Here is an 11,579-nt window from a genome sequence, read left to right as displayed (position 1 = left end):
AGACAGTTCCACACTTTAATGGAAAGCATGCAGAATGTGAAAGAAAGAGAGGACTCTGGGGTGACTCCTAGGTTTTTAGCCTGGACTGGTTAGATGGTGGAGCAGGCAACAAAAATGGAGAAGACTGGGAGAAAAATGGGGTGAGAGAGCAAAGTTTCATTTGTAGCATATAAGTTTGAAATCCCTGGGGGACATCCAAACACAGCAGGCAGTTGTATATGGAGATGTGGACAGCTTGGGCCTGGATGTGCAATTGTGTTGGGAGATACGGATGACATTCAGAGACCTATGACTTTATGAAACACCCTGGGAGAAAATGGAGAAAGGGCAGAAACCAGAGTCAAAGCCAGCCCAGTGACAAGCCAGCAGTTGGGGGCAGGGCCAATGACTGGGTGGACATGGCAACCACAGAGTAGGTACTCGGTGAATCTTTGTTGCCAAGCCAATCAGACCCGGAGTTGTTGCCACCGCTCTGGAGTTTCAGGAGTAGCTTGCTTCCAAAGTTAAGATTTATGGCAACCATGAGTTCAAGGACAAAAGAACAAGGAATCTTTGTTCATCTTTCATTAGTAGACTTGGTGATTTCAAGCTCTTTTTGGAAGGAATACATGAAGATCTTATAGATTTCTGGGGCTGCCAAACTGAAGCTGAGGGACCAACCTGTGAGAGCCCACTGTTCCACGAGAATGAAAAGCAGAACTTTCCCAGTGGCCCAGGGTCTCCTATCTGTGGTGGAGAATGAGGCACCTGGAGGTGGGGGACCCAGAGTCTCCCTGGCCCCTGGACAATGCCGGCACCCCCCACCTCCCAATGCACTTCATAGATGCAGCCTGGCATGGCGAGGGTTTGCATAGACCCTCAGTGCCCTGACAGACATCACCTCATTCAGTCTTCACTGTGTCCCATCAGGCAGAGCCTGTTTCCCTATATTTTAAGATAAAAGTATGGGCTCAGAGAAGCCAGGTAACCAGCCCCAAAACACACAGCTACAAATCTGAGTTGGAGTTTGTCTTAAAACCAAGATTATCTAGTACAAAAGACTTGCTGGAATTTTTTTTTAGTACAGGGTGTTGAACTCAGGGGCACTCGACCACTGAGCCACATCCCCAGGCCTATTTTGTATCTTATTTAGAGACAGGGTCTCACTGAGTTGCTTAGTGTCTTGCTTTTGCTGAGGCTGGCTTTGAACTCCTGAGCTGCTGGGATTACAGGTATGTGCCTCTGTAGCTGGCTGACTTGCTGGTTTTTGAAGATGAGAAACTGTTACTCCTGGGAACCCTTGGGAAACTGAGGCAAGGGGCTTTGTATGCAAACTCCCAAGTGCTGCTAATGGTGTAGGTCCCCAGTGTTCTTTCCCAGTCCTGCCTGCTTCTGCCCCCACCTAGCCCTCCATGCACACTCCAGGTGGGGTACCTACTGACCTGGCTTCCAGAGCACATCTGCCATATCCAACCCTCCTCCCTGCTCCCTGGAAACCCTGAGGCTGCCTCCTTCAATGTGCTGACCACACCTGGAATAAGTGAATCATGTGCTAGAGGCAAGGAAGAATAGGGCTGCTTCCTAGAACTCTCCCAATCATGCATTTAGGCCTCTCAAACCCAGCTGATTTGCCAATCACATAGGCCCAGCACTGCCTAAGACAGGTGACCTGGTGTAGCCACACTTATTTCCTCTTTGGGTCTCCGTGCCTTGGCCAGGATGGTAGTTAAGGCCTTCCTGGGTTAATGAGGAAACCCCTTTTCTGGAAGTGGGAGAAGCTGCAGTCTTAATAATAGAGGTTAGACACTAGAATGAGTCAAAGTTCCTGCAGAGAGTGCAAGGGGAGAATACCCTATTGGCATATACATATAAAACTTCAAATTACAGGAAGTTGATGACTATATTTTAATAAATCAAAGTTTGGAATTCCAGGCCTCAAATGGTCCCTCAGGAAACTTCTGTAAGATCCACAGTGACGCAAACAGATCCACTCATTCCCATGCGGATTTTGATGTGTACTGAGGTTTTATGTTCACCAAGGGGAGGGAAGGAGGGGGGACAAACTAAACTCCTAAGATAAATAAAGATGCAGATTGAGAGTTAATCAGAAATTTTCAAATGAAACTTTATGTCCTTGATGTTGCTACAAAAGGTTTTCTCCTGTTTTGCCTTGACAGTAACCTGAAATGCAGAAAACAAAGCCATTAATTAATAACAGAAAGACGGACCAGGTGTTTCTGTAAATAATGAACACGGAGGTAGCCTTGGAGCCGGGCTCCATTCATGTGATTTTTCATTTGAAAGCATCACAGCAGATGGAAACCCTCAGAGTCAGATGTACTGCAATTCATAAACGCTCTCCAGGCTGTTTCTGAACCCCGTGGAATTCTCCAGGGCGATGGGGCGGAGGGCACAGGACCTACTGCATGAAACAGTGCTTCCTCTTATTTCTGTCGTATGTGCCTCAGTGCACGTCAGAGTGGTGGGGGCTCCTATTCAGGACACGAGGGCCAGGTCAACCTGATCTCATCCTTACTGCCGGTAGTTCCAAAGAGTGTCCACCATGTCCCACGTCATGGGTCACAAGTGATGCCAACAAGGGACATCGGAGTCATAAATATCTGGGTTTGCATTCAACTCGGCTACCTATTGGAGATCATGGGCAATGTTCATAATCTTTCTTAGCCTCCATTTTCTCATCTGCAGAATGTGGATAATGAGTGTGTACTTCAAGACGTCTCTGAGGATTAACCGAGGTGACGGCAGGTGAAGGGCTTTGGGCTGTGCTTGTCAGGAATGGAATGGTTTACCAGCCCTGCGTGTGGCTGCCCTGCAGGGTGAGGTGTGCTTGCCTATTTATGTGTTTGCTCTCTTTTGTCTTTTTGGAGTAGTTAGTTGCCCACCAGAAATGTTCAGTTTCATTCCCCTTTTTTCTCTACACTTTAGGAGGGTCCTATCTGGATTCTTAAAGGAGTGAGTGTCGATCCAAAATAGCACATTTTTCTGCACTTTGTTCCTCATTTTTAAGTCCAGATCAGACAAGGGTAATATCTATTAAAATATCCTGTGGTTGTCCTAGGGGCTCCCCAAAAAAACTGAAGTGAGGAAACCCAGCTAATCAACGTAATGATTATTTGGTTTCATTGAGAATAAAGAACATCTGTTGACATCGCTCTTATCTGCACTTGCTATGCTGATGTCTCTGTTTACATTTTTACATTGATGGCCACGTTCACTGCCCAGTTCTCTACCAGGGACACTTAATCCCCCCAAATATTCGTTCAATTGGAATGTTTTTTTTCTGGGCAATGGAGCCAGGAGTGAAATGGCTTGAGGTAGCAGAATAAAAGGAAAGCGTTTTACTTAATTAAAAGTTCCAGGGTTTTGAAAAAAGGCCTCTGGCCCCCCTTCCCACATAGGGCCAAGGATAAGGCCAAGGAAAGATCTGGTGCAGCAGGACCAAGACTGGGGCCCAGAGGGGCTCCTCAGACTTCCGCTTTCTCTTGAGTGCAGATGCAAGTCATTCCCTGGCCTGGATGCGGCTCCCTGGGCCCCGGGGAAGAGCCACTCACCGTTGTGTTCAATCCACCGGTACTGCCGGTCCAGGCACAGCTCCTCCTGCCGCTGCCTCACCAGCTTCCGTGTCTCAGGGCTCAGGCCATTGGGGTCACGTGCAAACACAAAGGAGTAGCTGTCCGCACAGGTGCCATCGAGGTTGAGGAGGCGACAGGAATACTGCAGGGCAAACGTGTCGTAGTCCGTGTCGATGATCCAGTGGTCGTCGTCTGCAAGCCAGACAGCCAGGGTCAACTGACCCCTTGCCTTTGGTGGGCACAGAGGTCCTGACAGCTCACTACCAGGGACTTCCCGGACCTGGCTGCATTTTCTTAGGAAGCAGGAGACTACGGAGATTTCTGACAACTTTTGCAAAACCAGGCGATTGAGAAAGAATCTTGCTTTTCTTTATAGACAAGAGTTCTGGCACAGGGGAAACCACATTCATGTTCATGATTCGCTCTCTCCCTGACGCTAAATGACACGGTATCTTTCCAAGGGACAGTTGAGAATTCGAGCCCATTAAAATCGAAGAACAAACCCATCTTCGCCATCTACCCTCTGGTAGTATCTATGTCTTTGTCTGATGGCCATGAACTTAGGTCAACCCCAACACCAGGACTGTCTTTTTGGATGACATGCAGGTCTAGCTCCTACTCATCTCACTGACCTACTGCCCTCTCGCCTCACTCCACTGGTGGATGCCTCTGTGATGATCCTGGCTTAGCTGGCTCCACCCTCTTTTCTGCTTAGGAACCCAATGCTTTGTGCTGGCAAGAGTAGTTTTTGCCTCCAGGGACACAGGAAGCCTACTCTCCAGCATCAGCAACTTCTTCTAAGAGTGTATACTCTGCAGGACTCCCAGCAGAGGCAGATCCAAGCCCTTGAAGAATTTAGAACATATTTATTCTTCAAATGTGGGATGTAAGCACCAAAGATTAAGTGTAAATGAAGGCGGTACAAATATCAACAAAGGCAGAATGGGAAATAAGAAGAACGTACGTGAGTGATTTGCCACAAAGATGGAACAGTGTTCAGATAACTCTCTGGATTGAATTATCGAGACCAGTGGTTCTCAGTAGAGATGCCACATCTCTGCCTAATTTAATCTTCTCATTGACATAGATCTGTGGCTGGTACTTCCTAAGCACTAAATTATGTGCCAGTCACTGTATGGACACTTTCCATGTGTTTTCTCAGTTATTTCTCACGTTGAACCTAAAGTGCATACTATCATTTCCTATTTTATAGATAAGGAAACTGAGACACAGAATAATTGAATAATTCACCTAGGATCACAAAAAGCAGGGCAGAACTGGAATTCTAACCCAGGAATGTGACTCCAGAATCCACATACTTAACCCCTACACCAGAGTCTCCAGATACTACGTACACTGAGACCAGAGGGCACGAGAAACCAAAGGCCTTTGTGTCTTGCACCCAAGAAATGATCTGCCCATGTGGTGCTCCACATTGCAGGAAGGTAGAGGGACTGGATACTCCTGTACTACAAGGTATGGGGCCACCTCTGGAGCCCACCCCAAGTCTCCCCTGGGGATGCCTCTCTCAGGATCTTTGGAGTGCCAACCTAAATGGGGTTCAGTACAAACCCAGGCCCAAGAGGAGAGTTATGATAGAACAGGGTATGGGTCACTTCTTCAGCTCATCCCCAACCTGTCAGGAGGAAGAATAAGTCACCCTGCATCTCCCGGGCTGTCCCAGGGTAAGTGTCAGAGGCCAGGCTTGGGGGATGACCCAAATGGAAGACTGCTCAGCAGTGACCACAAAGTTATTCAGCGGTGGGTGCAGGAATAGAAGGCATGGGGCTGCTGTTGGGCCTCACCCTAACCGCGAACTCCCTCCCAGGCTCCTGAGATCTGGGCAGACTTTTCATTCCTGGATGAAGTCATCTCTTCCCTGGTTATGGGATCACTGTGTCATCATGGGTGCCCCAGAGGTCTGATCCTCAGACACAAAAGCACCAACCTTTGAAGTGTTACCTCCATTCTTGGACCAGGCAGCTATTAGCTTGGCAAAACTGCAGCTTAAAAAAAATTGTTTTTCCAATATTGTTGCCAGAGTATGAATTCCTACATAGAAACTAAGTAACTTTCAATGTGTGACTTTAGTAAAGTCATTACTGTTCTTACTTTAAAAGAAGGCCTAAGTTGGTTTGGTTTATCTCCAGGTTCTTTTTGGCAGAATAATTCAAAGATGAAGAGTTTAAATCCTAACAACCTTGACCAGACTCTCCTTTTTAAGGGTATTTGCAAGAGAGGACCTGCATGAGCAGAAACAAGGAGCTTGCTTCTCCAGCCTCCTCACTTCCAGCAGCTAGGCAGGGTCCTCCAGAGAACCAGACAACCCCAACTGTTTCCAGACAGTATCTAATAATTGCAAGCAGAGAACTAGGCAGGCAGAGTGCTGGAAGCAGCAACTATGTGGTCACTACCCCTGATTCCCCTCCACTACCCCAGGAAGTGGGGCTGCATTACAGCTGTGTCTACAACTGTACTCACTGTGTACACTGGTTTAGAGGTTTGGACTGCCAGTCCCCAATCAAAGAAAACACCTGGTAGCAGAAATTGTCTTGGTGACCTGGTTCTGCTGAAAACCTGTCACTCAATGCTGTGGTTCTGGAACAATTTCCCTTCAGCTCCTAAAACTGCACCTGCCAATCATCCAAAGTGCCAGGATCAAGGTGAATGCTTCCTGTGGTTCTTAGGCCTCACAGTATCTGAGTCAGCTAGGTGACAGATTTTATGTTGTTCTTCACTAATCATCAGAATAATCCAATGGGCCCCAATAAGGTCAGTGGAGTCTGAGGCCTTGATACCTGAGTGGCCAAGATAACTTTCTGGATTGAATTATCTAGACTAGTGGTTCTCAAACTTCTATTTGTAGAAGGAACATACCCAAGGAGCATACTCCCAGGGCCATCCCAAGAGCTTCTCATTCAATAAATCTGAATTTAGGCCCAAAAATCTGCATTTAACAAGCACCACAGCTGATTTAGATATAGATGATCCAGGGACCTGACTTTGGGAAACAGCAATGTAAACATTCAAGTTGGCATTATTATTCAGCCTGACAAGGGTCCCTTTTACTGGCAGTGTGACAGATTTTTTTCCTGGGACAAGGACAAAAGGAAAGTCTTTATCCAAGTCTTCTGGAAGGGCCCAAAACAATGATAATCATAGCTAATATTTATTAAGCACTTACTATGTATCATGCTAAGCATTTTCATGAATTGCCTTAATTAGCTCTTCCAACGATCTCACAAAATAGGAATTACTCTATCCCCATTTCACGGCTAAGGTAATTGGATTTCAAAGTATCTTGTTCATGGTGAAGCCTGTATTCAACCAAGATAGGAAACAGCCTTAGCTCCTGAGATATCCTGCTCAGTTGGCAGAGCTAAGAGAAAAGAAGGTCAGAGCAAGCTCTAGGCTGAGGCAGCAAACCACAGCAAATCTGTGAACATAATATTTCAGAATATGTTTATTATATTTAACCATTAAATAATTTGACAACAAATTTAATGAGCATTTGCCCTTGAGTTACTGTCTCCTCATCTGAGTGCCTCATTGCAAATATATCCATTCAGTGAGTTGCAGAATGTGGAGAAGGGGCAAGACTGGGAATGCAGGCCTCTCTGAGACCTTCAAATCTTCCTGGACCAAGGTCCAGCAAGAAAGAAATTAGCATGAGGAATGAAAGCAGAGTTTTTAAAGAGGACTCGAAGAGAAGCACAAAAAGCAGAAGGCAGACCATCGAATGATAGTTTGTGAAATACTCAGAAAACAGAGGGATAGCTGGTGCCATTTTACATCTCTTGAGCTAAGAGGTGTCACCAACTAGCTACGTCCCCTGGGCCAGTGACTCAGTTTCTTCACTTGTAAAACAAGAGACTTGCACCCAATGGTGTCTGCGAGTTCTCCCACTCTAGTCTCAGAATGTAAAGTCATGATATCCTCTCTGGAAAGGTAACAAGAAGCAACAATATCAACACTTACAGAGAATTTGTGTCACTGGCACTGGTCAAGTGCTTTCTGCATGTCAACTCATTGCATCCTCATAACACAACTCCATAAGGTAGGTGCTACAGCCACTTTCACTTTGCAGAGGAGGAAACTGAGTCATAGGAAAGGCTAAGAAAAAAAACCATGGTCCCACAGGTGGTGACTGAATTGGGATTTGAACTCAGGCAGCTTAACTTTAATAAGGCCTGCCTAACCACTGCAGGGCAGTTTCTCTTCTGAAAGGCAACCTAAGGAAGAATCCATCCTTAAGCCTTCTACATTACACTTATCTCACTCAGTATCTATAGCAATCATTTTTGAGATCTCAATACTTTTTTTGCCCCTCCAAATGAAATCTTAGAATCCCAATACACAAGAGTTAAAAGTGGAGCTAATATAGTTTGGTAGGGATAAGAGACAAGAGACAAAACCCTATCTCCTCATTAGGTCCTTCCTCACCCCATCCCTAAATGCATTGTCAACAAAATTCTGTTCCTTTAAGGAGCACACCTCAAAGTGCCGAGGAGGATTATGTGTTTATTTTTTCTAAAAATTAGGAATCTTGTACCACCTAGTATTGGCTTTTATAATCTGTTACCAGAAAAACATATTTTTTACTCTAATGAATCACTTGAGGAAATTTTGCTTCACTATCAGAAATAATTATTTATTATTTCTAAGGTTAAAAGCTTTCTCCACTTGTAGTATAACAACTCCTATACAGTGTAAATCAACACTAAAAATGTAATTTGATAAAAGTGCAATTTCGTTAACATGACTTTAGAGGAAGTCAAAGATAGAATGTTGCATGTACAGCAATGAATTACCCAAAGGGCACTTCTGCCCTGACCACCTATGAAGAGCATCCCCTTCAACAGCCCCTGGGTTCAATTTCACAGGAAAGCACAAATGGTCCATCTGTATTAGGAGACTCTGCAGTTCAGGGTCACCCAATCTGGGCCTGCAAATTGGAATGCCTGGCTTCTGGAATTGGCTCCCTCAAACTTGTTGTATGATCTTGGGCAAAGATCTGAGGCCTTCTCTGGGCCTCAGTCTGTTCATCTGTATGTTAAACCCCCTCCCTAGGGTTTATTCTCCTTGAGATTCCATGATACATCTCCTGGCCTGAGACTTCTACCAAGTAGACTCCAGATTTGAGACTTAGGAAACATGGGGGCGGGGGGGGGGGGCAGTAAAAAGAACAAAGAATGTGTTCTCATGAGTAGGCCAAGTTTTAAGATGACCTGCCTAGAGTTCCCAACCACCCCCCACATCTGAGTTCTAGTGCTGGGAGAAAGAGAAGAGGCCACTGCCATCCAGAACCCCAGCATCAGCAGGCAGGACATCCAGGAGTGAGCCCAACCCATGCACAATGCTCCCTCCAAACTTGGATGGGGATCTCAGCCTCTGTTGGGGCTTCCAGTCAAGTTGTCTCAAGAATTCAGCCCAAAGGGTTGGAGAAAATGAAAAGCCAGGTGAAGTGGTGATGTGGGGAGGAGGAGAAAGTGTGGGACAGGTTACACACCCTGGCACAGTAGATAACTGGAAAGTGGCCCTTGGCAAGCTCAAAGATCCTTTCAGTTGGGTCAGGCTTTCTCTCCTCCCAACCCCAACCCCCTAACTTCAAGTGGGCTGAGGGTTCCTGCACCCTGCATCTTCCCCGGGGGCCATTCTTCCTAAGGGTGAACTAGAGCTGAAACCCAGCAATTTGGCAGGTGTGCCTCTTATCCCCAAAATGGTCCCACTGAGCTGACTACTCACTTCCTCTCTGGAGAAAGGAGGCTACGCCCCAGTACTTCATCTTGAACTTGGCAGGGTCTTCCGTGTCGGTGAAGGTGCCCACCATGTCTGCGCACACTTCCCAGTTACTGCAAAAGCCAAGGGGATCCTCAGCCAAACCCAGCAAAGAGCTTCCTCCCTCCAACCCACCCTGATGCTCCCTTCCCTCCCCAGAAAGTGTTTGGCGCTCAGGCAAGCAGGGACCTGAGGGACCGCGCAACACTACGCCCACAGTCACCCAGAGGCCACTGACCTCAAAAGACGAACTCGTCCCTTGGCGGTGGCACTCATATGGCCGTACTCGTCCACGGAGAATTCGGCGACGATGTTGTCTTGCAGAAAGAGACCTTCGGGGTCCTTCTTGGCTATGGCGTACCAGGTTCCGGAAAACTGCGAAAGGGAGAGCCGGGATTTGGTGTCTTTGGGTCCACGACCCGCCACCGGAAAGTAGGGGAAGCGGGCACTGGGCCACCTGGGCCTCCCGGGCCTCCCGGGCTGATACCTACGCGAGCCTTGTCGAAGTTCTCCTTGACTCGGAAGCTGCTCACCCTGCAGTCGCGCTCCGCGCGGCCGCTGCCCAGCGCCGCCAACAGCAGGAGCGCCCACACCCACTCCATCTTGCCCAGGAGTCAGCCCTGCGGGAAACGCATCGCGGTGAGCGCCGGGCCCCCGGGCCCCCCGGACCGCAGCTGCCAGCCCTGCCCGCCCCGCCGCCGCCGCCGCGGCCGCAGCCCCCGCCGCCCCCGCCGCCGGCCCCCGAGGACAGCCCGGCCGCGGCTCACCAATCGGAGACGCGCGCAAGCCTAGCCACCGCGTCCGGGCGCGCGTGGAGAAAAAGAGGCTAGGCCCGCCCGGCAGCCCCGCGGCTTTATGGCCCCGGGGGGAGGGGGTCGCGCTTTCGTAACCGAGCGGGGTGAAGGACCTAGGGGAGGCGCCGGGGGCTGGCCGGGCCAGCACTTGCATAACGCGCCCTGACTCACCGCCACCCGGGGCGCAGGGAGGGTCCCGTTGGGCCAGCCTCACCTCCAGTGCCGCCCGGCTTGGTGGAGCTGCCGCGCAGGGTGGCCTCGCTGGGCCAAACTCTCCAGCGGCGACGAGCCACGGGGCCAAGTCCTGGCCCCGTTACTCAGCCCTTGTGCCAGCGCCAGCTGCGGTCTGGGGCGGCCTCCAAGCCCAGTAGCGCTGGCTGGAGGCTCAAGTCGGCTTGGAGGGAAACTTTGGCCTCACAGAGAGAGAAGAGACCTACGATGATGCCTCGTGTCTTGGTGCCCAGGCCCTGGCTGTGCCAAAGTGGCTCCTGTGCCTTCTAAGGACCAGTTGTGCAGGGGTTTGGGGATATTTTGGCCAAGTGCTTTTTCCTTTTATAAAGGATGTATTTTACTCTTTGAGGAGAGTGTGGTGCCCTCTGCGTCAATATTTGTTCTTTAGTTTCAACATCGTTAGAAGCATTAAAATGCTCCCTGTTAAATATTCTCTAGAAACGCTACTCCGGTCAGGATGGGAAATATTTTAGTAACTGTGGTGTTTGAGCGGTTAGTTGCTTACTTACATTGCTGCGCTCCCTGAAACCACTTGGAATGCCACACCAATTGTTTATGATGCATTTGCATTTAAAATCCATATTGGAATCTTGTTTTATTTTCAAAGCAGTGGAGTTGGCTGAGTGGTGGACCAAACAGGAGAGTAAACAAAATACTACAACGTCAATGGTCAATTAAATCAAAGGGCTGCTGACTAGGTGAGGTATTTTGTGTACGTCACCTCTTGATGTACTCATCTATTTTTTTCTCTTTCCATTTCATTAATCTCCCTAAAAGCAATCAAGATTTTGACTAAATGAGAAGTGGTGATATGGCAAAGAAATTTCTTAAGATTCCTTTCATACAATATCAGCTATGTCTTCATGGCCCAAATTGGATGGAACCTAGATGATCTATTTGCCGCAGTTGGATCTGAAGAAAGAGAAGATGGAGGAGAAAATGGATGCCAAACTGACAATCAAGGAGTTGAGTGGTTTTCAGATTTGCCCTTTAGTTGTTTTTTTTTTTTTTTTTTTTTTTTTTTTAAACAACCTTGAAAAGATACTGTGGGTTCCTTCAACTGACTATAAACTTTTGGACACTACCTGCCTGGTCTGCCCGCCTTCCTCTCTGCTCATGCGCCCCTTTGAGTTACAGCTATCTTTGGAGTATCAACCAAACTCCTTACCATCCTAAAGTTGCAAAATCCTGTTTCTGGCCAATA

The 11,579-nt window shown here is 47.9% G+C and overlaps 1 protein-coding gene across 3 annotated transcripts; it reads right to left on the bottom strand.

Moving 5' to 3' along the window:
- Positions 1-1,865: 1,865 nt before the first annotated feature.
- RBP4 (retinol binding protein 4) lies at positions 1,866-10,624 on the bottom strand. Of its 3 annotated transcripts, none has more exons than XM_079137211.1 (6): positions 10,359-10,624; positions 9,842-9,970; positions 9,589-9,725; positions 9,318-9,424; positions 3,552-3,764; positions 1,866-2,160 (listed from the first exon to the last, which is right to left on the bottom strand). In XM_079137211.1, exons 2-6 carry the CDS (start codon positions 9,950-9,952, stop codon positions 2,123-2,125), a joined length of 606 nt encoding a protein of 201 aa, XP_078993337.1. In that variant the 5' UTR covers positions 9,953-9,970; positions 10,359-10,624; the 3' UTR covers positions 1,866-2,122. The 3 variants fall into 3 exon arrangements, with proteins under 3 accessions (XP_078993337.1, XP_078993336.1, XP_078993335.1); XM_079137210.1 differs by lacking the exon at positions 10,359-10,624 and adding an exon at positions 10,316-10,339; XM_079137209.1 differs by lacking the exon at positions 10,359-10,624 and adding an exon at positions 10,118-10,273.
- Between the last annotated feature and the right edge of the window lie 955 nt (positions 10,625-11,579).

Source organism: Sciurus vulgaris (assembly GCF_902686455.1).
Source record: "Sciurus vulgaris genome assembly, chromosome: 4".
NCBI classification, from domain to species: Eukaryota; Metazoa; Chordata; class Mammalia; order Rodentia; family Sciuridae; genus Sciurus; species Sciurus vulgaris.
Note: the sequence above shows the minus strand (reverse complement) of the source record. Positions and strands in the feature narration are given on the sequence as shown.

What these genes read in the sequence shown, in the direction of transcription:
- RBP4 (XM_079137211.1), bottom strand. Translation starts at nt 9,952, where the DNA reads ATGGAGTGGGTGTGGGCGCTCCTGCTGTTGGCGGCGCTGGGCAGCGGC. An exon ending in AGAACTTCGACAAGGCTCGC is followed by an intron (nt 9,726 to 9,841) that starts GTAGGTATCAGC and finishes TCCCTTTCGCAG; the next exon opens with TTTTCCGGAACCTGGTACGC. An exon ending in GGACGAGTTCGTCTTTTGAG is followed by an intron (nt 9,425 to 9,588) that starts GTCAGTGGCCTC and finishes TGGCTTTTGCAG; the next exon opens with TAACTGGGAAGTGTGCGCAG.